Here is a 24,149-nt window from a genome sequence, read left to right on the forward strand (position 1 = left end):
AATGACAGACTGCAATGCAGAGCCTGCAGCTGCACTGTCAGGACAAATTAACCTAAAGTTAAACAAAAGAGAATGTGAAGAAATGCGGTATCCGGCAAAGTCTGACTAGAGAAATTTCGAGATTGATGACATTTTAAAGGTATAGGTAAAACACTCAGAATATGTTTTCCATATTTGCAAGTTTTTCAAGGTTAATGGACACTAAGGAAGGAGCAAAGCTAATTTCTCACAGTAGGAAAAGGCTACATCCTCTATTTTTGTGCATTTACCTGACTGTCATACGGTTAATTCAAGAAAAGTCATCTTAAAAATCATTTTGAAGTATTTCTTTCTCACCCAAATGTCCAAAAATAACACAGAAAACTTTCACTTCTAAGTGAAGTTGCTCAGTCGTGTCCGACTCTTTTAGACTTTATGGACTGTGGCTCTCCAGGATCCTCCGTCCACGGGATTTTCCAGGCAAGAGTACTGGAGTGGGTTGCCATTTCCTTCTCCAGAGGATTTTCCCAACCCAGAGACTGAACCCAGGTCTCCTGCATTATAGGCAGACGCTTTACCGTCTGAGCTACCCGGGAAGTTCGGGTCCCCTTCATTCCTAAAGGGGACCAAAAATCATATTATGATGGGAAAAGGCTTAATGCCATCAGCACATGTATTGGACAGTTTTCTGATGTATGTTTAAGGGTTTTCAGAATTTCCAAATAAGAGCAATATGTATGATTTGGAAAAAATGCAATAGAGATTCTATTAAACAAAGAACATTTAACTGACAGGCTTGTGGTATCCCTCCAAACAGCTCAATGACCCTCCTTGGTGTTTTGCTATTTCTGCCTGTGTCGCTATGAGAATTACTTGTCTTTATCAGAATCACAAAGGGACGTACTGTTTATTTACAAGGCTAAAATGACATCTGGTGGCACATTCCTCCGAAAACTCAGTCGCTGCTCCTGGAAAGCTATGACTCGACACTACAAACTATTGAGGGTGCTGAAAATGTAGGGAACTGGGTTTAAAAAGATAGGATAAATCATTAGTGTGTTCAAAGATTAAAAAAGGGTGACGTGCTCCCAAGCTGATTTGGGAAAGGAACACATGCCTAAATAAATAATCTTAATCCTTTCGATTTACAGGTATCTGTTTAATCCATGTACTGACCACCAATGTTGTAAACTTCATTTTGGCCACAGAAACTGTAACTTGAGAATTTTCATTACAAAATTATCTTCAATTAGGAAGTCAAACTCAAATCTGTATTTGCTAGCAACACACTGGCTTTCAATACTTCATTTGCAGTTCACAAGATGCTTGCTCATGTTCAGTTGTGTCTGAATCTCTGAGACCCCACGGACTGCAGCCCATCAGGCTCCTCTGTCCTTGAAATTTTCCAGGCAAGAATACTGGAGTGGGTTGCCATTTCCTTCTCCAGGGAGTCTTTCTGACCCAGGGATCGAACCTGTGTCTTTAGTGTCTCTTGCACTGGCAGGCGGGTTCTGTACCACTGCGCCATCTAGGAATCCAACACAAATTCAGAAATTCATGTAATGCGACAACAGCCCTTTTCTCCCTTTCCTGTTCGGGTATGTTTGTAGTGACAAGAAAGGTGTCCTGACAAATTGTGCAATAGAGTCTCAAACATACTGAAGGCTGGAATGAGTCTCAGACTTAAGATGTTCATCAAAGTCTCTATGTGCTTGATATAAAATACTCTCTCTTTAGCTGTAGAGAATATGTCATGATCATCAAATTCCTATCAATGTTACAGCTACTGTCCTTTTTCTAATTATTCTGAGCCCACAGGGATTGGTTTAACATTTAGAGGCATCAGCAGTTAATACTTAACACACATGCACGAGTCTACTCCTGCAGTTGCCCTGCAACCGAGAAGCTAATAAAAGAGCTGGGCTTTTCAAAGGAACACCTAGATGATGACACCATTAGTTATTCAGCAAAAATAAATGCTTCATTAACTTGCCTTCCCACTGTTAAAACATAGGATGGATCTAGCTTGAGGCAGGGATTCAGATATCAACATTCCCTGACACTTCAGAGTTCACTGTGCAGAAATGCCAGAAAGGAAAGGACTTAAAAACTCAATGTGTCTGGAAAGTACACTGGTCTTTACTGTCCAGAGATCACGTAGTTCTGACTGTCAATCACTTAACCTTCCTTGTTAGTTGACCTCTCTTGGCTTAACTCATTTGGGAGACAGAAAGGAGAGAGGCAAGATTTCTTAGCTCAAAAGTGTGACGACGGCTTATATCCAATCATTCGTTCTTCGATTCCCACTGCGTGCTCAATACACAAGTCTTAACACTGAGGTATTACTTGCCTAAGACTCTCATAAATGACTCAGTAAGGTATCAACTCCATTAGCGCAGTTGCCAATCTGGTGAGCAATAGAAATATCTGTTCATTAAACATTTATATGCTGTCATGACTGTGCCTTTTACAGTAAGATAATTTGAATCCATGCCTCTTACCTAGTAAAACAAAAATTACAATCATTTTTCTGTCTTTTACTTGAGTCCACAAAAGCCCAGTGTGTTAAAAGAAACGATGAAAAAAAAAAAAAAAGAGTGAGACAATGAATGCTGCCCACTGGTTCCGAAATGCTACATTCCCTGACCCTCCCCCAGCTGAATCCTAGATGATCAAAGGAGTGTGCCATGAGCTCCAGCTTGGGCCCTTTCCCCGATTTAATAACTCTTTATAGAACAGTGAAAATCGCCTGAAAAATTGCAAATAGTCTGCTAACAACAGGTTGTCATTAATCCCTTTGCTTTGCTTTCAAATCACCAAAAGTGTAATAAAGACAGATCTTCCCAAGGGCAGGGGCTTCAGTTCTGCTCCAGAGACTGGTAACCACTTTCAGGAGGCACATCCACAGGCACAAGGGCTCAGCCACTGCCTAGGTGGTAGGTCGCCCCCCATCCCACCCCACCCCCGTCCCCAAACCACAGCCCAGCAAGGCCCCCATGATCACCTTCTGTCATCTCTTATACTTCATATGTGCCAAATTCTTCTCTACCTTCTAGGGTGCTTCTTGTAGGAGTCTTTATAGAAAATCAAATCTTTACCTAAACTCAAGGTACATCTCATCAAGAGCTTACTCCTAAAAACTTTCTTTATTCTTAGGCATGCACTGTAACAATTTAGAACTCACTCACTGTGTATGAGGGTCTATGAGGCACCTGTATTGTGCTAGGCATCGTTTAAAAACATCTTTGCAATCGCATGGACTGTAACCTGCCAGACTCCTCTGCCCATGGGATTTACTAGGCAAGAATCCTGGAGTGGGTTGCCATCTCCTCCTCCAGGGGATCTTGCTAACCCAGGGATCAAGCCCACCCGTCTTCTGCACTGGTAGGCAGATTCTTTACCACTGAGCCACCTGGGAAGCCCTTCTGAAAGAAACTTAAGGATTGTAAAAGCCATGTTTTCTAGAAATCGGTTCTCAAACTACGCTATACATTGGAATCATCTGGGGAAGTTTCTTCTGGTGCCGGGGCACACCCTGGAGCAGTTATACCCCGGAGGGAGTCCAGTACCAGAGCCACTGTTCCCCAGGTGACTCTGTTGTGCAGCTGCATTTGAGACCCTGAGAAGAGAGTCATCTTGCCCTCAGCACCACTGACATTTTGTGCTGGATAATTTTATACTGTGGGAGGGCTGTCTTGTGCATTGTAGGAGGTTAAGCAGTATCTCCGGCCTCTACCCACTAGATGCCAGAAATAACCCCACCAGTTCTGACCCAGGAAAATGTCTTTAGATGTGGCCAAATGCCCCTGGGGAGGAAGAGTCCCCATGAGAACCACTCTTTAGAAGGAATATGCACATTAGTAAATTAGGTTCCATGTGGTCCAGTGATGATTTTTTTCTGAGCTCTAATTCTCATATTGTCATCACATTTTCTAGCTTTGGAAGACTTGAAAAAAAAATCACAACTTAAAATTCACAGCTTACATTCAATCACTTGTTGATTGGGTTAGGCTCAAAAGCCCATTCTTTTTAGTTTACATGTCAAAACCTTCAAACCACCACTCTAGCGCTCACTTCAGAAATACTGTTGAAGGTAAATAATGCTGACAATTTGCAGGGACCAGGAGTGGAGGAGGGGGATGCACAAGAGGCAAGGCCTCTGCCCTCCTGCAACTTGTTTTCAGACAGTTGTTTTGGTCCTAGGCAGGAAGAACATAGCTCTTTAGTGCACTGTGTGAACTCCATCCTGGGCACAGCAACCAAGGGGAGGAATGGGCAAGACAGCATCTTTTAACAATGGCCTGGAACCACAAAAACAAAACAATCAAAATCCTAGACAAGGATGGACCCCAGAGTCCATGGTCTGGCATTTTTCTAGCCTACAAAAGTCCTAAGTCCTAGCTCTGGGGAAAATACATGCAGAGACTACTCAGAAAGTGGGAATGGAAATACATGCTCGAGAGCAGTTCCTCCACTAACTGTGATGTGCACAAGAACCACTTGGCATCTAAATCAAGTGCAGACCCTGACCCAGGAGGTGTGGGAGAGGCCTAAGTTTCCTAATGTGCAGCCTGGCAGGTAACACTACTGCTCTGGACCATAGGCTGAGCAGAAGGTTACAGTGTGAGCCAGCTAATGTCTACTCCAAACGTCAAGTGGCTTCAAATCGATTTCTCCTAGAAATTCAACAACAAAGGCAGACTAATTTCTCTGCCATCTCTCCTACCTGTGTTCTCTGAACCAGGGTATCTGGGCTTGAGAAGTCCCGTTCTCCACTCCACACATCTTTTCCGCAATAATGTTTTGTCAGACAAACGCCAGTTCAAATTGACGTCAAGAGCCCTGGGAGATTTGCATGGCCGACGATGGGAGTTTATAGGCTGACTGTTTATGTACTTGCCTTGGTTCCATTTTAGCACCAGCAAGCCCCTCTGCTGTAGTTTGAATGCTTGTGTGCCCCTCCAAAACTCATGCTGAAACCTAATGCCCAATGTGATGTTACTGGGTCATGAAGGTAGGGCCCTCATGAACAGGGTATGTGCCCTTGTAAGAGACCCTTCCCCCTTCCACCATGTGAAGATACAGCAAAGATAGCTGTCTAGAAACCAGGGAATGGGTCCTCACCAGACAACCCATCTCCCAGAGCCTGGACTTTGACCTCGTCCAGCCTCCAGAACTGTAAGCAAAAAATTCCTGTTGTTTATATGCCCCTCAGTCCATGGTTCTTTGCTCAAGCTGCCCAAATGGACTAAGACACCCCCATCCGCATTAGAACAAGCTCTCAAAAAGAGATCCAGAAGATTTCAAAATCCTTTCCCTTTATCTACAGAGCTTTGATGGCTTAGTTTTCAAGGCAAGGAATTTAGACCTTTTTAGCCTCAATATTCACCTTTAAAAATTTTCCACATTTATCTTTTGAGGTTTTCATGCTTCAATTAGCCTATTAGAAAACCCTAATAGGAAAAGAACTATTCCTTTAAAAGTCAGATGCTTAGTCCACAAGTTGGGACACTATCAGCTGGCCAAAGCTGCACAATTTTGAGAATCCATGACTACGTTTTCTAAGCAAAGCTCGTGGAGTTATCTGGAATTCTGATCTCATAAGATTATTATATAACAGAATAAAGGTTTTACATTTTCCAGGAGATAAGCCTAGAACAAACCAACAGAAACCAAAACTCAAATCACACTGTTATTGACATTTCAGTACCAAGTATTTACAGAACTTTGTTCAGCCGGTCCATCTAGAAGAGCCCTTTTTATTCATTACTTTCTGTGTCTGTCAGGGCTGACCTGCACATTAGGAAGAGAAGGAAGCTGGGTGGCTAAGGATACTCCACACTCTCAATGAAGTAATCACCTCAGCTACAGACCACAGAAATTTATAGAAAAACACATGACTTGGGCTTTGGTAATAAAACTGTAGTGTGGTACTGGTTCTTTATAATTTTACATGCTTATCTATTTATGGAGCAGACTTTTGGGGATATTAAGTTAGGGTTAATCAGTCATTGCTAAACTAACCATGCTAATTAAAAAAAAAAAAGAACATTTGAAGGTGTATTCATACAGTATACCACAGGGCACAAACATAAGTGACTCATAGGAGAATTCACCTTAGAACATGTGGCCTGGAGAAGTATCTGCAGAGCTTCTACACTAAGGTTCTGGGCTTCCCTAGTGGCTTAGATAGATGGTGAAGAATCTGCTTGCAATGTGGGAAGACCTTGGTTCGACCCCTGGGTCAGGAAGGATCCCCTGGAGAAGGGAATGGATATACTCCAGTATTCTTGCCTGGAGAATTCCATGGACAGAGAAGTCTGATGCGCTATAGTCCGTGCAGTCGCAAAGAGCCCGACATGACTGAGTCCTAGGCTGAGGGTCTAGCTCTTAGATTCTTCCCTCCCCAGTGGAGCCCTTAGGCAAGTCCCATAGCCTCTTTCGGTTTATCTCCTCATCCATAAAAATGGGGATAATGGCTCCACTTAATTGAGAGTTGCTGTGAGGAGCAAATGAGAGAAGAACATTCATGAAAGGGCTTTGTAAAATTTAAGTGCTATATTAAAGTACAGTAAATGCACCCAAGGCTAATCAAGCATATATTTATGGGTTACTTGGGTTAGAAGTGCTATCTATTTTTGGCTATGCTGTTTCTTCAAGTTCCTGCCAGTTCCAGGTTCTTACCATGTATGGTTCCCAGGCCCCCTGCCCTCCGGGCAGTGTCAGACCACACTTCCGGCAAAAACCCAGGATTGGACCACCAGAAACGGTCTCACACACCCGGGGCTGACAGCTGCCCGCCCTCTTCCTCCAGAATCCTGGGAGATGCTCAGAAACAACAGACACTTTCCAGTAACACTTCTCTTCCTCCAGAATCCTGGGAGATGCTCAGGAACCACACACACTTTCCAGTAACACCTCTTCTCTTCCTCCAGAATCCTGAGAGATGCTCAGAAACAACAGACACTTTCCAGTAACACCTCTTCTCTAATCCTTTTCTTCAGTTCTGTTCTGGGGGTCAGAGAACCACCGTTTCAAAACACAAATGACACTGCTTGATGAAGGAGAGTCCAGCAAATATAAAAATACTAAAAGTCAGTCCTGAACTATTTAATAATGATTTATCAGACCTGAGGTTTCTCTTTCCAGAGAGATTACAGAACTATCCTCACTTAAAAGATCCTTGAGAAATCAGTAGGGGGCAGTATGTTAATTACAATTTGCAGGTGGGAAAAAATTCAGGCTTTGAATTTGAAGTTTTCACTTGTCCTCAAGCTACCCATGTGCTTACATAAGTTACACCACAAATATTTTCCCAGTTACACTGATTTGGGAAGTGTTATTTTGAGCCTCATTGTTTAGAGTAACACTGAGAAGCTGAACCGTGTTAATATTCAGCAATTCCAGTACTAAGCCATTTGAAGGCAAGGCAGGAAATTCACATTTTTATGCAAGCGGCAAATGAGAGAGAAACACTTTGGTTTCCACAAGCCCCCCCAACAATGCCAGTGTTTCCAATTTTAACACCGCTGCCACCTTTCACACATCTTTGTGGGATCTTTGGAAGTTTCACCGACCAAGTCATGTTGTGTTTCCAAATGTGAATTCACTGTAAGTGGCTTGTCAGTTGGGCTCGGTTGACAGCACTCAAGTTTGCGGCGGTAATTGCCCTTCCTTGTTCAATATTCTAGCAGCATTTGCTGCCGTGTTGGAAGTCTTATCATCATTATGAGAGGATATTCTTTTTTTTTTTTTCCTCCCTGTGGTTCACTTAATTTTAGCTTCAGAGCGTTTAGGAAAATGGTCCCTGACAGGTGTGAACTTGAGTTTTGAGGGACTTGACAAATAAAGTGAAAAGGAAAAAGAAACAGCTCGGGAGCAGGCCATGCTGGATAAGAGCAAGTAAAAGACATTGGCATCCTTTTGTCAGAAGGCATGCCTGCGGTGCCATGATGTCGTAAGCCTGTGTAAACCCAGAGGTCCAGGCAATGGCAACTGGCTGGCCAGGTGTGGCAGGGTGAACGAGATTAGGTCCTAAGGCCATGCTCTGACAACAATTACTCTAAACAGTGGTGTCTGATCAGGGTTAGACCACAATCTGGGAGGTTCTCTAAGACAGCCCTATCATGGGGCCCAGCTGTATGCTTTACCTGTCTACTGTATATTTTCAAAGAAAGAATTAAAAGATTTCATCCTCTGAGTAACTTTCTGGTTATGCTTACAAGGGGTTTCTGCCTAGGTCAGTTGATAGAACTTTAAGAAGGGGTTAGTTCTTTGAATAGCCAACTACAACAGTAACTTCTGAGATAAGAAATCACTAATTAAACCGAGAGATTAACACATTTTAATCCGATCCCTGGAGTTACAGGCTCAAAACACTGGATTTAACCCCTTCAGCTGAGGCAGGGAACAGGTCCCTATTTCTTAAGGACTCTCAAGAGTTTGTCACACTCCAGAGATGAACGACAAAAGCCCTTTATCTTGGAACAACTAGTGGCTCTGTGTGGGGAAGGAAGACATAAATTCACCCTGCCAGGACACCCCCTAGTGGAATTTCAGCATAGTACAATTTGGGGGTCCAAAACCATCCCGGGTGTTTTGGACTTAACACAGCCTCTGGAGCACTTTTCCAAGTCCAGAGGCTGTAGCTGCACCATCCACGGTCAGGAGCCTTCTTCCTCACTGAGCACTCCCACACAAGCGCACAAACCACACACATCATCTCTCCATCCAGTCACATAGGCAGATAGCCAGATTAGGCAGAGACAAGTTGCCTACTTATCATCATTTCAGTTTCTGAAAGAACTAGAACAAGAATTTTAGATGAATCTGCTATTAATATTCCTTAACTCAAGGGAAAAAAAAAAAACATTTAAAGAAGGGTTTCCTACTTAAAAAAAATTATTCCCCCTCCCTACTGAGGGTATTAAACTGCTTGGAAGGAGTTTTCTGATTGTCACATCTTATGTATGTTCAAATTACTCAAATCAATTTACTAGAATTTGCCAAAGATCCTGAAAATCTGAAAAATGGTTAAGGTAAAGATAAACATTGCTTTCAAACTGTGGTGCTGGAGAAGACTCTTGAAAGTTCCTCGGACTGCAAGGAGATCAAACCAGTCAACCCTAAAGGAAATCAACCCTGAATAGTCACTGGAAGGACTGATGCTGAAGCTCCAATACATTGGCCACCTGATATGAAGAGCTGACTCATTGGAAAAGACCCTGAACCCTGATGCTGGGAAAGACTGAAGGCAGGAGAACAGGGTGCAGAGGATGAGACGATTGGATGGCATCATTGACTCAATGGACATTGAGCAAGCTCAATGTCTGAGCTTGAGTCTGAGCAAGCTGCAGGAAATAGTGAAGGACAGGGAAGCCTGGCATGCTGCAGTCCATGGGGTCCCAAAGAGTCGAAGACAACGCAGTGACTGAACAACAAAAGGCAACTGTAGAAGAGAATACACTGAGAATGTGAGCAGTGAAGCATTTAAGCACAGGGTCTGTAGCCATCCTCTGGGCCACGGTGACCTGATCCTGCAGCCAGTCGGATGGCAGAGGACTCTGCCAGGTGCTCCCCACTCAGCCTTTCTGAAAAAGCTATCCGGCAGTGTCAGCATTAGCGCAGGTTAACGAATGCTGCCACTTTGATGTGCCCTGTAGGTTAATGTCTACTTGGGCAGATACTGGATAAAGCCCTGGATGCAGAAATAATGAAGGAGAAAAGAACATCAATTTTGCTTCCAAAAATCAAGATAAACAGCACATAATCAAACAAGAGAGTGCCATTCCCTGAAGAAGGAACAGGCAACTATTCTATTCCACAAGGACTGCCCCTTTGGTATATCAAGACACTATGAAGTCAATGTGAAAAGATTTCAAATGTGTTTGTTTTTCTTTCTGAGGAGTAGTGATACATTTTGTCTGAACTATTCAACTTTTGTCCCCCAGGAAGACGGGACCCAAATGGTAGGAGAGGTGAGTGTGCCAGCCCCTTCAGGCCCAGTGAGGCGATGGGCTTGGCAGGCAGGTGGAAATCGGCTTTGGAAGGCTGGAGCTGCCACGCTAACGAGCCTGGACTTCACGCTGTGAACAATATGGTCACGCAAGGGCTTGGGGTAAGGTTCTAGTCAGCATAATCTTTAAGCAGGCATACAACCAATTCAAGTCTGCTTAGGTAACCTGAGGTTGGCGAACAAAGGCTGGAAACAGGGAGAGAAGTTCACAGATTCTTTGCAGAGACCAGACAAGAGGTGACGGAAGCACAGAGGAGGATGCGGGAATGGAAAGGAGGGGATCAAAGTACACAGTAGCAACAGAAGAGTCAGGCTTTGGTGACCCACGAGTGTGTGCAGGACGGAGGATTAAAGACATTGCTGATGCTTCCAGGCCTGGCATCTGCTACACACCAAGGGATTGAAGACGGGGCAAAGAGGAATTGCTTTCCGTTTTGAGATTTTCTGGTTTTAGGGAATGCATGGAAGAGCCAAGACAGTTGTATGAACTTGGGAGCTCTCAGAAATCACCGTCAAAGCCACTGAAATAAACAGACTACCCAGGTTGAGGAGCACAGTGAGAAGCGGTCTGAGCATGCCATACTAGACAGCCCTCAGATCTTGCAGGCAAGAAGAGAAAACTGGGAAGACGAGGGGAGAAGCAGGAGAAAGTGGGCTTATCATGGCAGCTAGGGCGCCAGCATCTCAGAGAGATGCTTGACAGGCTCACTTTCTGTAGAAAGGTCATGCCACACACTGGATATGGCCATTTTCGCATATGACATTGGTTACTTGGCAATATGTTCTAAACGACTGAGATAACCAGATTACAACATATATCAAAGGTGCTGGGAAGATTTTTGTAGGATGGTTCCCTGCTCACACCGATTATTTATCATGTCATAGATGTTTATTTCTAGTAGCACCAGATTTGGGTCCAGCATGCAATATATCAAATACAGACACTTGAAGCTCAATGAGCATGTGATCTTATTTTATGTTAGGAAAGAAGGCTATGAAATGACCCTGATAGGAATGTAAGAGTTCCAGGTACCCAAGCAGTTGCTATCTAAAGAAACATTTTACTCGGTTTTTAACTGTGACCATGAGCATTAATAACATAAAGTATGCTGACCCTATGTCAGTTTACAATTTGGTCCAAGACACAAAAAGTTTATTGCAGAAGCTCAAAACATTTGATTTTTATGCATATGAATTTATTTAATAACAAAAGCCAGCTTTAGTACAGATCTGAAAATCCATCCCAACCTTCACATTTTTAGTTGCTGTCCTAAGGCAGGAAAACAATACTCTATAAAATATTTACCCTAAGAATTCTTAATATTATGTTTTAGAGGAGGAAGTATCAGCTACCTAGTTTTATAAGAATACTTTAGAAGTGATTTTAAAAAAAAATTCTAAATCCAAGAAGCCACGAACAAAACTAGATTTCTCTAACCAGAGGACAGAGGAATATAGTATTTGAGATTAAAAACCAATAAATCACGTAAGAACTTAAACATTAATGATTAGGGACCATTCATGAGATATTAGGTACAACCACAGCACTAATGTCTTTAAGTGCTACATTACTCAGATCTAGCTGGTGGGCTTTTACTTTTCCTGGATGGATTTTAACTAAATAGACTTTAGACACTTGGATATAGATAAATGCCCAATTCAGTAATTAGTATTTTAAAACTGTGAAACCTTTTAAGTTAAGTGGTCTATTAATTAACTACCAATTATCTTGTCTGACTATCATATCAATAGAAGTAAATTACCGACTAGCAATTTGACAGATTTAGCCCTTTACCATGCAAAATTTCTTTAGAACATAAAAAGGCCTGGAGTTAAATGCTTTTGCTTCCCCCTTTTGGTTAATCGGGGATCAATTTGCTGCTCAAGTATAAAAGCCAAATGCAGCTCTTTGGTCAAAAAGGACCTACAGATAAATTCTGTCTTTTAGAAATGACAAGTTATGATTTTTTTTTTCTTTTAAAGATTCCCTTTAAAAATAACAAGTGAAGCAAAGTATTAATGTTTTTTGGGGAAACATGGGTTTGTAGCTCCTATGTGGAGGTCAGTTCTCCATATTTCAAAGGATACTAGAGAAGTATTTTCAAGTTTTTGCCTCTTACCCAGATACAGAGTGAGTCTGAATAGATGGTTTCTCTGATTTATGCCAAAAGTCAAGAGAATTGTATGGCACATTCCCACGTTCATGTCCTAACTGAACGTTGCACAACAGATCATGCTGATTAAAACCTACCCTCAAAATCTATCACTTCTTGACTGGTAACCAAGACAAGGTTCCGAGGAGAGCTGCTGGGCTAGAAGAACCCTGAGTACCATAGCTTTGTGAGCCCATGGACTGTAGCCCACCAGGCTCCTCTGTCCATGGGATTTTTCAGGCAAGAATAGTGGAGTGGATTGCTGTTCCCTTCTCCAGGGGATCTTCCTGACCCAGAGATCAAATCTGGGTCTCCTGCATTGAAGGCAGATCTTTCACTGTCTAAGCCACCAGGAAAGCCCAGAGCAGACTGGAGGGCTGTGCAAAATAATGCCAAGTACTGCAAACACTTCTAATGGGTACGGAAATAGGTCCGAGGACGAGAAGCAAGAAAGGAATTGCATCACAGACTTAAAGAATGAACTTATGGTTGCCAGGGAAGGAGGGAAGGACGGGGCTTTCAGGATAGTTAAGGAGTATGGGACGGACATGTACACACTGCTGTATTTAAAATGCAAAGCCCACATGGACCTACTGTATAGCACACAGAACTCTGCTTAATGTAATGTGGCAGCCTGGATGGGAGGGGGGTTTGGGGGAGAATGGATACATGTACATGTATGGCTGAGTCCCTTTGCAGTCCACGTGAAACGATCACAACCTTGTTAATTGGCTATACTCCAATATAAAAGTTAAAAAAAAAAAAATCAAAAGAGAAATGAACCATGGCCAGAATCCTTTCCTTAAGGCTCAGCTAGAAACAGGAATGACTGCCATATATTCAAACTGAGCTCATTTAAACTTATCTATCAACCACCAGCCTTGCACCAATGAGCAGAGTCAATATACTATAGCAAAAAGCAAGCTTACAGGTGGGCACGGAGAATGGAAAAGTTGTGGATGAAAACAAAAGGAGAGACACACGGTAACAAACATAAGATCCCTCACTTGGAGATCCTGTCAATCTTCCACAGCTTGAATTAGTCCAACATAATGCTTACCTTTTGAAACTTCAGAAGCCAGGCTCATGGGAACATTCTCTGAGTAGGTGATCTTCTAAATATTTAAGCAGAAGCCTAGCCTCTACTATCAAACATTTACTAAGTGACTAGGAGTAGAGTTCTGTCCCTGGCAGAGGAAAACAAACAGAGGTCCGTAACAAGTTGCCTTCAGACAGCTTGCCATCTACTTGGGGCTCCAGGGACACAATGGATCAGGAAGCACCCCAGAGAGCACATAGCAGGCACAAAGGACCAGGATGACAACAAACACCGCGAGAGAGCAACAGAAGAGGTCAGTTATTCAACTGCAGCTTCATCAGAAAACAAAGGGCTGGACAAGATGGTCTCTAAGGATCCTTGTGGCTCCAACACATCAAAACACGAGATAAGGGCCAGAGTGAGGATGCAGGTCATAGGAAGCACCTAAGCCAGCTCTGAAAAGACATATGGAGCGGAGCAGAGGGCCTTCTAGGCTGGGGGAGTGGTTCAAGGGGTGGTTTGAAATCGAGCACCCACAGTGAACGTCTACGTGGTTTCCAGTTCACTGCCTATGACTGTAGAGCTGGGTCAGGATCAACACACTGCTGATTATGTTATGAACACAGACATCAACTGCTACTTAAAAAGTCTGGCTCAAGGTGACCTGTTCCAATCACTGAACGAGTCTTGGCTCAGATGATCCACTCTTTAAAATGTATGGGGCAACTACTTTTCCCCACCCCGATGCAGTAAAAAGACACTGCGCTAGTTATCTTTTCCTGGAAGGAAAGCAGCACATGGCAGTGCATGTTGGAATAGTTACCATGAACATGTTCACCCAAGGGGACTACTGGAAGGGAAGCTGAATTCAGGTGGTTCTTAGACTACTCGATGCTCTCTCCCAAAGAAATCACTATAAAATTATAGTTAAGTCGTCTTTTAAATGTTGGCTTGCTAGATTTCTTCCTAAATGGTTTGTGAGTCTTGGCAAGAAGTCAGAAACTCCAACTCTTAAAAATGAATTTTCTGACTCAATTTTGAAAATAAATTCTGAGGTTTAGATGCTTAAGGGAAAAACAGCTGGAGAATTCAGGAGCCTCCCATAGTTTAATATGAAGTGACGTCATTCCTGTCGAAACGTCCAAGAACTCCCTAAATTGTGCAGTTAAACAACATTGCCAAGCAAAAGAAGCACTCTGGGAAGGTGGTACGTTCCTCATTGGTAGAGAGATTTGGTGCCACAAAAATTTTTCTGTTCAAACTTCCTCCCTAGGTTAGAAAGTCTATCAACTGATGTGCATTTTTAAAGCTGAGGCTATGGATGTTTTATGCCTAAGACACTTGACTTGGCTCTCTTTTTATACAATGTCTGACAAAAAGAAGTTAGGTACTCCTCTTACAAGTACCTAACTTCAGATTGTACAGGGTTTTTCTAAAAATCTGGTTATGTGTGACATTGTACAATTTAACAAAATAATCAAGCAGGGCAATTGGGCAAGGTGGTTAAACTTTAGAGTACTTTGTGAAGGTAAAGGTTCACAGTTTGGAAACCAGCATCATCTCAGTCAGAGGTGACTGGGAAAAAAAAAAAATCCTGCTGTGCATGGTTCATAACTAGTCAACTGATGGTTAGAGCTCTGTTTAAGAATGACAAATGGACTGAAATCAGATGCAGTTGCTAAGGCAGCCTCATCCTCACCAGACTTTAAATATGAAAACTACAGTCTACCTGCAATTTATGTACATCTTTTACTTCAAGTGGTGGCTCTTTGATTTACTCCAAATTATAAACACACAAGATTCCTGATGAACTGTGTTGCCAAGTTTATTCTCTTGCACTGGCTTTTACCCACCTGATCACCTGCCCCCTGTTTCTGCAGCCCCCACGGCAACAGGATTTTTATTCAGTTTCCCACTCCCACTGCGCACCACACATACCCATCTATGCGTGCACGCATGCACACACAAACACACTTGAAGCCCTCCAAACTGTATTTGGTAACTTTACGCGCTTAAAACATAGGTATGAGTTAGCGTCTGTCATTTATATGCTCAGTTTTAGAGTTTTGGAAATGATTTAAAGCTCACGCTTGAATAGACAACATTAAAATAAGCTTCTGCGGGGGTCAGAGAAGTGGTTTACTGTTCAAGGAGCAACGTTTGAACGAGTACTTCTAAAGCCAGATTAAGTTTTTAAGCAGTTGCTAAAAAACTAATGAGGTTTAATGTGACCTATTTAGGAGAAACAGTTCTTTGTTGTGCTCTGTTAGGAGACTAATCCGCCTGTGAGACAACAAATAAACAAAAATCCTATTTCCTTATCCCTGCTTTATTGGATCCCACCTGCCTACAAAAGTAAAGCGGGGTTAGAAGAGCATAAAGTGGGTCAAGAGTGTACAGTTAAAGGGGAGAGCGTCACGCCTACCATTAGAAAAGGTCAGCTGGCAAACCGGGATTAGTTTTGCCCCCAGAGCAGAAGGCCCGCTCTCTCATCTATTTAGATGAGGTAATAGTTCTGAGATGACTGGAGGCTGAAATGGTTCAAGTCTCTGTTTTGCCAGGTCTCAACTCTCAATCCCTCTGCCCCCTACAGAGGAACTCTGTGGTCCTTTCAGAGTGACTTCTTAGAGATTTATCTTCTAAGCTGAGAAAGTTCTGAGATATGCCCCAATATGCCACAGACCCTGGGGATAGTCAATGGATGGTAAGTGGCTGCCAGGGTGGCCTGACCACTCCCACTGGACCACAGATGCTGATCTCAGAATCTTTGGCGCTTTCTGAAATGTGGCTCAGCAGTAATTTGGAAGCCTAAACTCTGACTTTAGGAATTCATAAGAACAACTGATGTTTTACAAACTCAACAGAAAGTAAAATAAACAAACCCAGGGTTTTATACTCCCTCTTGTTATTTTTATGGCAATCTTTCAAACTAGTTCAAAATGTTCAGTCCTCTACCCTCTCCAGAAGTTCTGAATTGGGAGTAGGGGGCGGGGGGAGGAAAACAATCATTTAATAGTAACCGGCATATGCTGTAATTCACCAGGGGGGTAAGAGAGAGTTGGAAGGAAGCTTTGTGGGTGAAAGAGTGCAGGTGGCTTTCAGGCTGGTACTGAAGTCTCGCTCTTTCCCAACCTTCTTGCTGAGTAGGGCCCAATAATAAAAACAAGGATGTTTATATTTACCCAGAAGTGTGCGTGGCAATTGACCATCATGGTTCTCTCAATGAGCTCATCGGGACATTCCAGGAGGTGATGCCCAGACACCACGCCGGCATTATTGACCAGGACGGAGACCTCGCCAACTTCCTTCCGGACCCTTTCCGCTGTCAGGTAGACGTTCTCCCTCTTTCCCACATCACAGGTGTAGGTAAAAACCTGCAGGTTACAGTGGGGCAGAATTTCTTCCTCACCGTTCCCCGCTGTCCTCAGAAGTCCAGATGAAGGGAAAGAAATGGAACAGAGAAGGGACGGGAGAGGGTGCAAAATGTGAGTCACGTGGCCATCAGTAGGACAAAGATCACACAAAACAAAAATACTACAGTGAGCTTCAAGTTTCTAACACCATAAGGCTTGCCAATGACTGCACTTACAGCTGCCTTCCTCCCTCTAGTCTGGGAATTACAGCAATTTACTGGATAACTTTGCTTAGGGGAAAATCATGTAATTGTGACCAGCCCAATACAAGTCAGACCTCATGGGATTGGCTTTCTGGAGCTAAAGACACCTGGAATGAACGGATCTCAGCCCAGAGAGTAACACCTCCTCCTCCCAAACACACACACACACACACACACACACACTTCTCTTTGGGGGGGGAACAGTGGTCAGAAGCAGCTCTTACTCTTTAGTCTGTCTGTGAGCCCCGAGGCTCACAAATCAAAACTGTAATTAATAATCTGAATTCAGCCAAAGTCCAGAAATGAACCGAATTTGTTATGACAAAGTGGGGATCACACTGGTTGGTCCTATCTGGAGTAGCTAAAACCCCCAAGAAGCAGACTTACATAAACCGAGTTGACAGGTAAATGTGCGATTTTCCTGTATAAGAACTCAATCTAAAAACCTGATCTCTTCTCTGGAAAACAACCACCTTTCTCTTTTTAGGTTTGGGCAGGAAGCACAGAAATCTGTTTGCTACCCTCATACCAATGGAGATGTACCAGTTTTGACCTTCGGTTTTCTGACATGAAAGACAGGTGCCAATACTTTTGGTGACAAATAATCGATATCGGGGAGGGGTGGTGTCCAAGTTAATCCTCCCAATACAATTGGGTGTTTTCTCTGGAAATGAAAAAATTGTCAAAAAGCAAGAGCCATTATCAAATCCAGACCGATACTTATGGTCGGTTATGTTTTCCACTTTGGCTTTTTTTTTTAAGTCTCAGACTCAGGTTAGTTAATAAATACCCAGAAATGCAGATTTCCTAAGGTTATCAAAAACATGTAATTAATTTTACAATAAGGCTTAAATCCTTCAAGCGTTTTGCCTTAAGATGCCGGGTGTCTTTCAATCGGGCTGAATATGTAACTCAAGCACTGACTTAACATCTCCGGTGCAACAATGTTAATTATTTTCCCGTGGCTAAACTTATAGTGAAATCATCAATGCTGCCCTCGTCTCAGCCCCTCAGACCGCAGTAACTTACACGTATGCATCAATGAGCGAGTCTGAGAACAACTTCCCAAAGACACTAGTTTCTCCTTCCCAAACGAGACTGAGACATCTCTTTAGGATTCAAACCGGGGGTCCCAAGTTCCCTCGCCCTGCTTAGACTCTTAGCCCACAGTCTTCCCCAAAGGGACTGGACCTCCGTTAAGACCGGGCTTTGGCACACTTTCTCCCTTCTGATACAGAAGGGCCCATGCCCCTGATCAGGGGGCAAATTCCACTCGCGGAAGCCTGGGCTGCGGGGGGTAGGGTGCTCTTCCTCGAGAGCAGGACCGGCTGTGACCGTGGGGTTCCGGCGCCCTCGAGGGGAGGGCGCGGGGCTGGGAAGAGGCTTGACCCAACAATGCCGCGGGCGCCGGTCCGAGTTACCTTGCAGCGCCGCGGCGTCGGCCGCCTCCAGGTCGCGGTAGATGTGGCGCACCATGCCCGCCGTCTCCTCGTTGCTCTGGGTGTTGATGTCCCAGAGCACCAGCAGCGCCCGGCGCCGGGCGAACTCCAGCGCGAAGAGGCGGCCCAGGCCGCTGCCGGCGCCCGTAATAAGGCACACCTGGCCGGCCACGCTCTTCTCCTTGGGCCGCACCAACCAGCGCGCCGCGGCCAGCACGAACGCCCAGAGCACTTTGAAAGTGACCACGAAGAACTCCACCACGATGTTCATCGCGACGTCCCGGGGGAGCCCCCGCACGAGCCCAGCGCCTGCGTCCGCCCCCCTCCCCGAGCTGCCCCGGGGGCGCTGGTCAGAGCTGCTGGGACCCGAAGGCTGCGCCCCGCGCCCGCCCTCGAGGTGCCCGCCGGGCTGGAGTGCGCGGCGCCGCTCCCCGCTCGCGCGGGGCCACTCCCGCCCGGGCTCGGCGCGGTGGCCCCAGGCTGCGCCCGGCTCGGCGCCTCCTGCCGGCTGCCGCCCGCCGGTCCCGGAGCGCCCGCCCCGCCGGCTGGTCCCGCTGCAGCGGCGGTGACAGCCGCGAGTTAGGCAGCGCGCGCGGCTCTCATGGCCAAGGCGCCGCCGCGGCTCCCTCTCACTCCGGGCGAGGGGCGCGTGGCGGAGACGGCACGGGTCGGCCGGCCGCCGCGGGAGTTGTCAACTTGACCCAAGTTGCGAGAGGATGGGAGAGTGGGGTGTGGGGCAGCGGGAGCGCCGGGAAGAGGGGACTCGATCGGCGCCGGCGAGCGCTCCCCCACGGCTTGCGGCTGCCTTCGCGGTCTCGTGGACCTTGGCCCTGCGCCCCCCCGCGGCTGTCACTCGGGCACCGGGTTCCGCAGCGCAGCGCCACTGGCGAGTAGCTGAGCCGCCAGCCGCCGCTGAGCGGGCTCCACGCTCCGCGATATATAACCCGCGACCGGGAAGAGCCGGCGGCGGCATCGGCCCTCCCCCAGCTCAGCCCTCCCCGCCCCCCGGGCGCACCCCGCCCCCGGCCCAGCCCCCCGCCCGCCCGCCGTCCGCCGAGCAGCGGCGGGGCAGCCCCTCTCACATGGCCGTGGCCGCAGCCTCCAGCCCTCCTTGCACCTCCCATCACGGTTCACGCCCCCACCCCCACCTCGCCTTGGGGCGTCCCGACCTCCGCCCGCCAGGCCGGACAGTCGGCAGTGCCCGGGCTGTCCTCCTCCGGCCGTCTGGTCCTCGCTTTTCACCCGCCTAAGTCACTTTCGTTAACCCAGGAGCTCTGGACGGCTCCGCCGGCGATCAGGCGCTGCGGAAGACAGCCCTGCAGTCTGAAGGAACGAAGACAAGGACCTCGGCAGCGCGGCAACGGGCGTGCCGGTCGGCTGCTGGTGTTAGCGAAGGGCCCGGAAGGCGGCCAAAAGCCGAGAGCATCCTAGAATCGTAGCTGGCCCTTTGGGTCGAAGGCCAAGAGGCTCCCCATTTACCCTGCTGGCACCACCACCGCCGCGCTTCCCTTCAGACACGGACCGGCGTTGCCCTTTCGGCGGGCGGGCCGTGAACGTGATGCATGCCGGGATTTGTAGTTCGCGCCCCGCCGGCGTATCGTTTGCATACATTACTGGGTAGAATTCGAGCCATATCCTGTCGACGCAGCCTAAAGATTAGGACCCCGAATAGTCAAGGAATCGGCACTCTTTGCTCTCATCGTATCGATTAGAGTCTAGCCAATGTATTCATTTTCCCCATACATATTTTACCCGAAACTTGATCGTAAAGAGGCTGAGTCAGGCATTCTTGGCTCTGCGTCTGCGAGTCGAGTTCTTAGTTCCGAGTTCTTTTCTGGCTTATCTCGAGACACCTATGAGTCGTGGGGCTTCATCCTCGCCGTCTTTAAGTGGACAGCGCGCATGCGCCAACTTCCTCTTTCCAGGCTGGAACCATGGAGGTTGCAGAGTAAGTTTCTCATCGTCGTCTCGAGTATCCTCTTCCATCCCCGAAACCAAAGCCCTCCAGTCCCTGTCTCTCTCTGTCCGTCTGTAGCTTGTATCTTTGACAACATATCTGTGTGTTTGTGACGCGCTGTGACACTACTGGTGGTCTTAGGCTAAGATGGGATTCAGGAGGCCTTGGGGAGGAGGTCTTGGAGGTACCGGGAACAAGGTGTGTGAGAGCTGAATATATGTGGGGTTGGCGGGTTATCCAGTTCCTCGTTCTAGGGGGGAGGGTCAGAGCCTCCGAATTGGGTTCTTCCTTAGCTGGCTTTTGCCCTAAGCGTCCCTGGTATCAGGCCTTTGCTTAAACATGTGGAACTTGAGGTTTGAATCGGGGTGGTGGTTGGTAGTTTACGAGTCACTCTAATAGTCTAGGGGTCAGTGTCTTGGAGCAGTCTTTTAGTCTCTGTGTTTGGCTGTCGCTATTTTTGTTGTCTTGGGACCCCGGAACTGATTGTAGGTTAAATGTGAATTGATTGTCTTTATGACTCGTTTTAAAGACAGTGGCCCTTGTTAGACATAAAGATTACAGGCATAGCATACTGGAACAGTTAAAGGTACCTTGAGAGCGTGCTCAGTACTGAATGGGGAGTGATGTAGTGCTGCGGGCCTTTTAACTCTTTCTGTCTGCTGTTGTCAGAGAGAAGAAAAAGAAGGTTCCTGCTGTGCCAGAAACCCTTAAGAAAAAGCGGAAGAATTTCGCAGAGCTTAAGATCAAGCGACTGAGAAAGAAGTTTGCCCAAAAGATGGTAAGTAAACTTTTTGACTCACCAGTAAAGAAGAGGTCCTGTGATTGAAAATCGGTTGGATATTTTTAACAAGGCTTATTTCAGCTACTATACCAGTCAGTGTGGTTAACTTTTAGAATGATCTTTTGTAATGAAATTGGTGTCTTTCTCTGGGAATGTTAATATATATGTGGTGAGAAAGTTTCAAGAGAAGAGTATTCTGTTAACTGGTATTGCTAATTGTGTTTGGGAGCCAAAAAGCAAATGAATAAGAAGAATGTTGGTTTTCCAGCTTCGAAAGGCAAGGAGGAAGCTTATCTATGAAAAAGCTAAGCATTACCACAAGGAATACAGGCAGATGTACAGAACTGAAATTCGAATGGCTAGGATGGCACGAAAAGCCGGCAACTTCTATGTACCCGCGGAACCCAAATTGGCGTTTGTCATCAGGATCAGAGGGTAAGTTCAGTTTTTATTGCATTCTATTTTTAAAGGGAAAACTGTCCACTCTGCAAAATTTCACATTTGTGGGGACCTTGGTTCTCATACACTGGAACAGAAACTTGAATGGTAAGTGGAATGGGGTGGGGGAGTATTTTAGTGATAAGCCCTGTGCCCAAAGCGTGTGTCCATTCTCTGAGCACTTGAGTTCAGTGTCCTGGAGAATGACTTAAAACAGATCTATACAAAAGGAAGTAATAAGAGCATTGGGGGAGTTTTTGAATATGAAAAATAGATACCAAAAGACTGTTTCCTTGCAGGGGAGGCAAGTTGACAGGTGATGGAATACAGCTATAACTAAAGGAGAGAGTGGTCTTGTAACAGGAGATTATTCCTATTTGGGTGTGATGTGTTGACCCAAAATGTTAGTTCCCTGTCTTTTTATTGTAAAAGGTTTGATGAAAGCTAAAGGAATTTTCTGTGTTTTCTCCTTGCAGTATCAACGGTGTGAGCCCAAAGGTTCGAAAGGTGCTGCAGCTCCTTCGCCTCCGCCAGATCTTCAACGGCACCTTTGTGAAGCTCAACAAGGCATCAATTAATATGCTGAGAATTGTGGAGCCATACATTGCATGGGGGTAGGTGTCTTTGACTTCTTTTTTGGTAAACGAATTATAGAGGTTTTAACAGTGATAGTCTTATTTGGTCATTTATGCCTGTTTTTCTTTTTGTATTTAGGTACCCAAATCTGAAGTCTGTAAATGAACTGATCTACAAGCGTGGTTATGGCAAAATCAACAAAAAGCGAATTGCCCTGACAGACAATGCATTGATTGCTCGATCTCTTGGTAGGTTCTGCCTTTTTGGGGAAAGGTAATTATTATAAAATTTATTGTATCAGACAAGCTGTTTTTTGGTGTCTTGAGAATAGCCTGGCTATTCTTACTCTTTAAGAACCTTCCCATTCCAATACTGTTTATGAAAAAACGGAAGGTGTGATTTCACTGGCTTGAGCTGTATCTTTGTATGTAAAGCCTCATATTTCCTTGTTAATTTCACTCTTGATTTACCATTAACTCTGTTACAGCCTATACTCTTTAATGCCTTAAAATGTAATAGTCTCAAAATAAACAATTTTAATAACCTTAAATAATCTTGAACACATTCAGGGAAATATGGAATCATCTGCATGGAGGATCTGATTCATGAGATCTATACCGTTGGAAAACGTTTCAAAGAAGCAAACAACTTCCTGTGGCCCTTTAAATTGTCTTCTCCACGAGGTGGAATGAAGAAAAAGACCACCCATTTTGTAGAAGGTGGAGATGCTGGCAACAGGGAAGACCAGATCAACAGGCTTATTAGAAGGATGAACTAAGGTGAGCAGCTACATCCAGAGAGAAGTTTACTTAATGCTAGAGTAAATTGATCTAAATACTGATAAGGGTTTTGCTGAGTTGGCATTTAATGGGGGAAAATCAACCATGTAATATGATCACAGTTGATTTGGTTTTCCCTTTTGAGGACTATATGGAGAGAAGAAAAGGCCTGGTTTTTTTTTCCTACTTAAAAGTGGGAACAATTGGTATTGATAACTCCCGGTATATGTTAATTTTTAATTATTATGTTTAATGGGGTTTTTTTCCTTCCTTTCAGGTATCTACCAGGATTATTTTTGCGTTCTGGTTAATAAACAGTTGAAACAAATTGAAATGTACTGTCTTGGTTGACTTTTATCTTTCCTTTGCAAATCTTGGTGCGACAAGATTAAGTCAAATCAACAGCCTGGCCTCTTGGATGCAAAACTTAGGGTCCAGCCTGTGTCTTGTGAAAAACATTCCTTGGGTTTATTGAAGATTTTCCTGTACAAAAAACATCCTGATTTTCCATTTTCAGTTGGCCAAACTGGGTCTAATCTAAGAAAGCCTATTTCATAGGCCTTTGTGCATGATGAAAAGTTCAGTTTACAGATTAAAAATGTTGCAGAAATTCAATTTTCTCAGGTCTTGACTTGCTTACAAAATGGTAATCTTAATGTCAATTTTCTTTGCATTTCATCTTATTTTTGCTTTGCATCTTCTACCCATACTTTAGTGAGTTTTTAATATTTCTACTATGTATTGTAACAAGAAAGAAAATATGTGCCTGTGGATGTAATTTATAAATAACACTCCCTGCATAACGTGGAATATACATATAAGTAAAAAGTTTTACTGTCCTCACTGATTGAGCCAAGGGTATGATGCAGTATGAATTTTGATAATATTGTACCAGAATCATTACTTTTTAGTATGTGAAAGTTGTTAAGTATATTTAAATACAGTCTTGGGTCTTGAAAGCTGTTTATCTGTGAGTTTAGAGTCAATGAATCCTTGAAGGCAATTTAGAAGGTTGTTATAACCAGTGTTACATAATGAGTATCAGGTGTTTTGCAGGAAATTTAATGTCTTGGTAAACAGTTGGATCTGTGTTTAAAAATCATTAATTTCTTGGTTGTAGCCTAAAAGTCTTAAGCTTTGAAATTACCTATTTCATTTTACTGCTTTGATAACCATCCCAGTATCCTGAAAGGTTGAAGGGGCTCAGAAGAAAACATCTGGTTACTGTAACGGTGGTTCAAGTGGCATTCGGCTAACTACCTAGGCATGGGAGGGTGGAGGGAAAGTGTCGGATTTGCAGTAGTAACAGGAATGGTATTATATGTGGGATGGTATTTCAACAATGCCTCTTATAAAATGTTAAGAGCAGTTTGAGGT

The 24,149-nt window shown here is 44.7% G+C and overlaps 2 protein-coding genes across 2 annotated transcripts in view; one reads left to right on the forward strand and one right to left on the reverse strand.

Annotated features, from left to right (window-relative positions):
- RDH10 (retinol dehydrogenase 10 (all-trans)) overlaps positions 1-18,789 on the reverse strand; it is a 29,010-nt gene extending 10,221 nt beyond the window's left edge. The window contains exons 1-2 of the mRNA XM_005689064.3: positions 18,224-18,789; positions 16,369-16,604 (exon numbers count right to left, since the gene is read on the reverse strand). Of these exons, the coding sequence (XP_005689121.2) occupies positions 16,369-16,604; positions 18,224-18,512 (525 nt within the window). The 5' untranslated portion in view covers positions 18,513-18,789. The remainder of the gene's footprint in view (positions 1-16,368; positions 16,605-18,223) is intronic.
- RPL7 (ribosomal protein L7) lies at positions 20,071-23,106 on the forward strand. The gene is made up of 7 exons (XM_005689063.3): positions 20,071-20,189; positions 20,868-20,976; positions 21,248-21,414; positions 21,894-22,031; positions 22,132-22,241; positions 22,563-22,772; positions 23,050-23,106. Exons 1-6 carry the CDS (start codon positions 20,176-20,178, stop codon positions 22,769-22,771), a joined length of 747 nt encoding a protein of 248 aa, XP_005689120.1. The 5' UTR covers positions 20,071-20,175; the 3' UTR covers position 22,772; positions 23,050-23,106.

The sequence above is a fragment of the Capra hircus genome, chromosome 14 (genome assembly GCF_001704415.2).
Source record: "Capra hircus breed San Clemente chromosome 14, ASM170441v1, whole genome shotgun sequence".
NCBI lineage: Eukaryota > Metazoa > Chordata > Mammalia > Artiodactyla > Bovidae > Capra > Capra hircus.

Coding starts and splice junctions, on each gene's coding strand:
- RPL7 (XM_005689063.3), top strand. Junction 20,977..21,247: donor AGAAGTTTGCCCAAAAGATG/GTAAGTAAACTT, acceptor TTGGTTTTCCAG/CTTCGAAAGGCAAGGAGGAA. Junction 22,242..22,562: donor ATTGATTGCTCGATCTCTTG/GTAGGTTCTGCC, acceptor GAACACATTCAG/GGAAATATGGAATCATCTGC.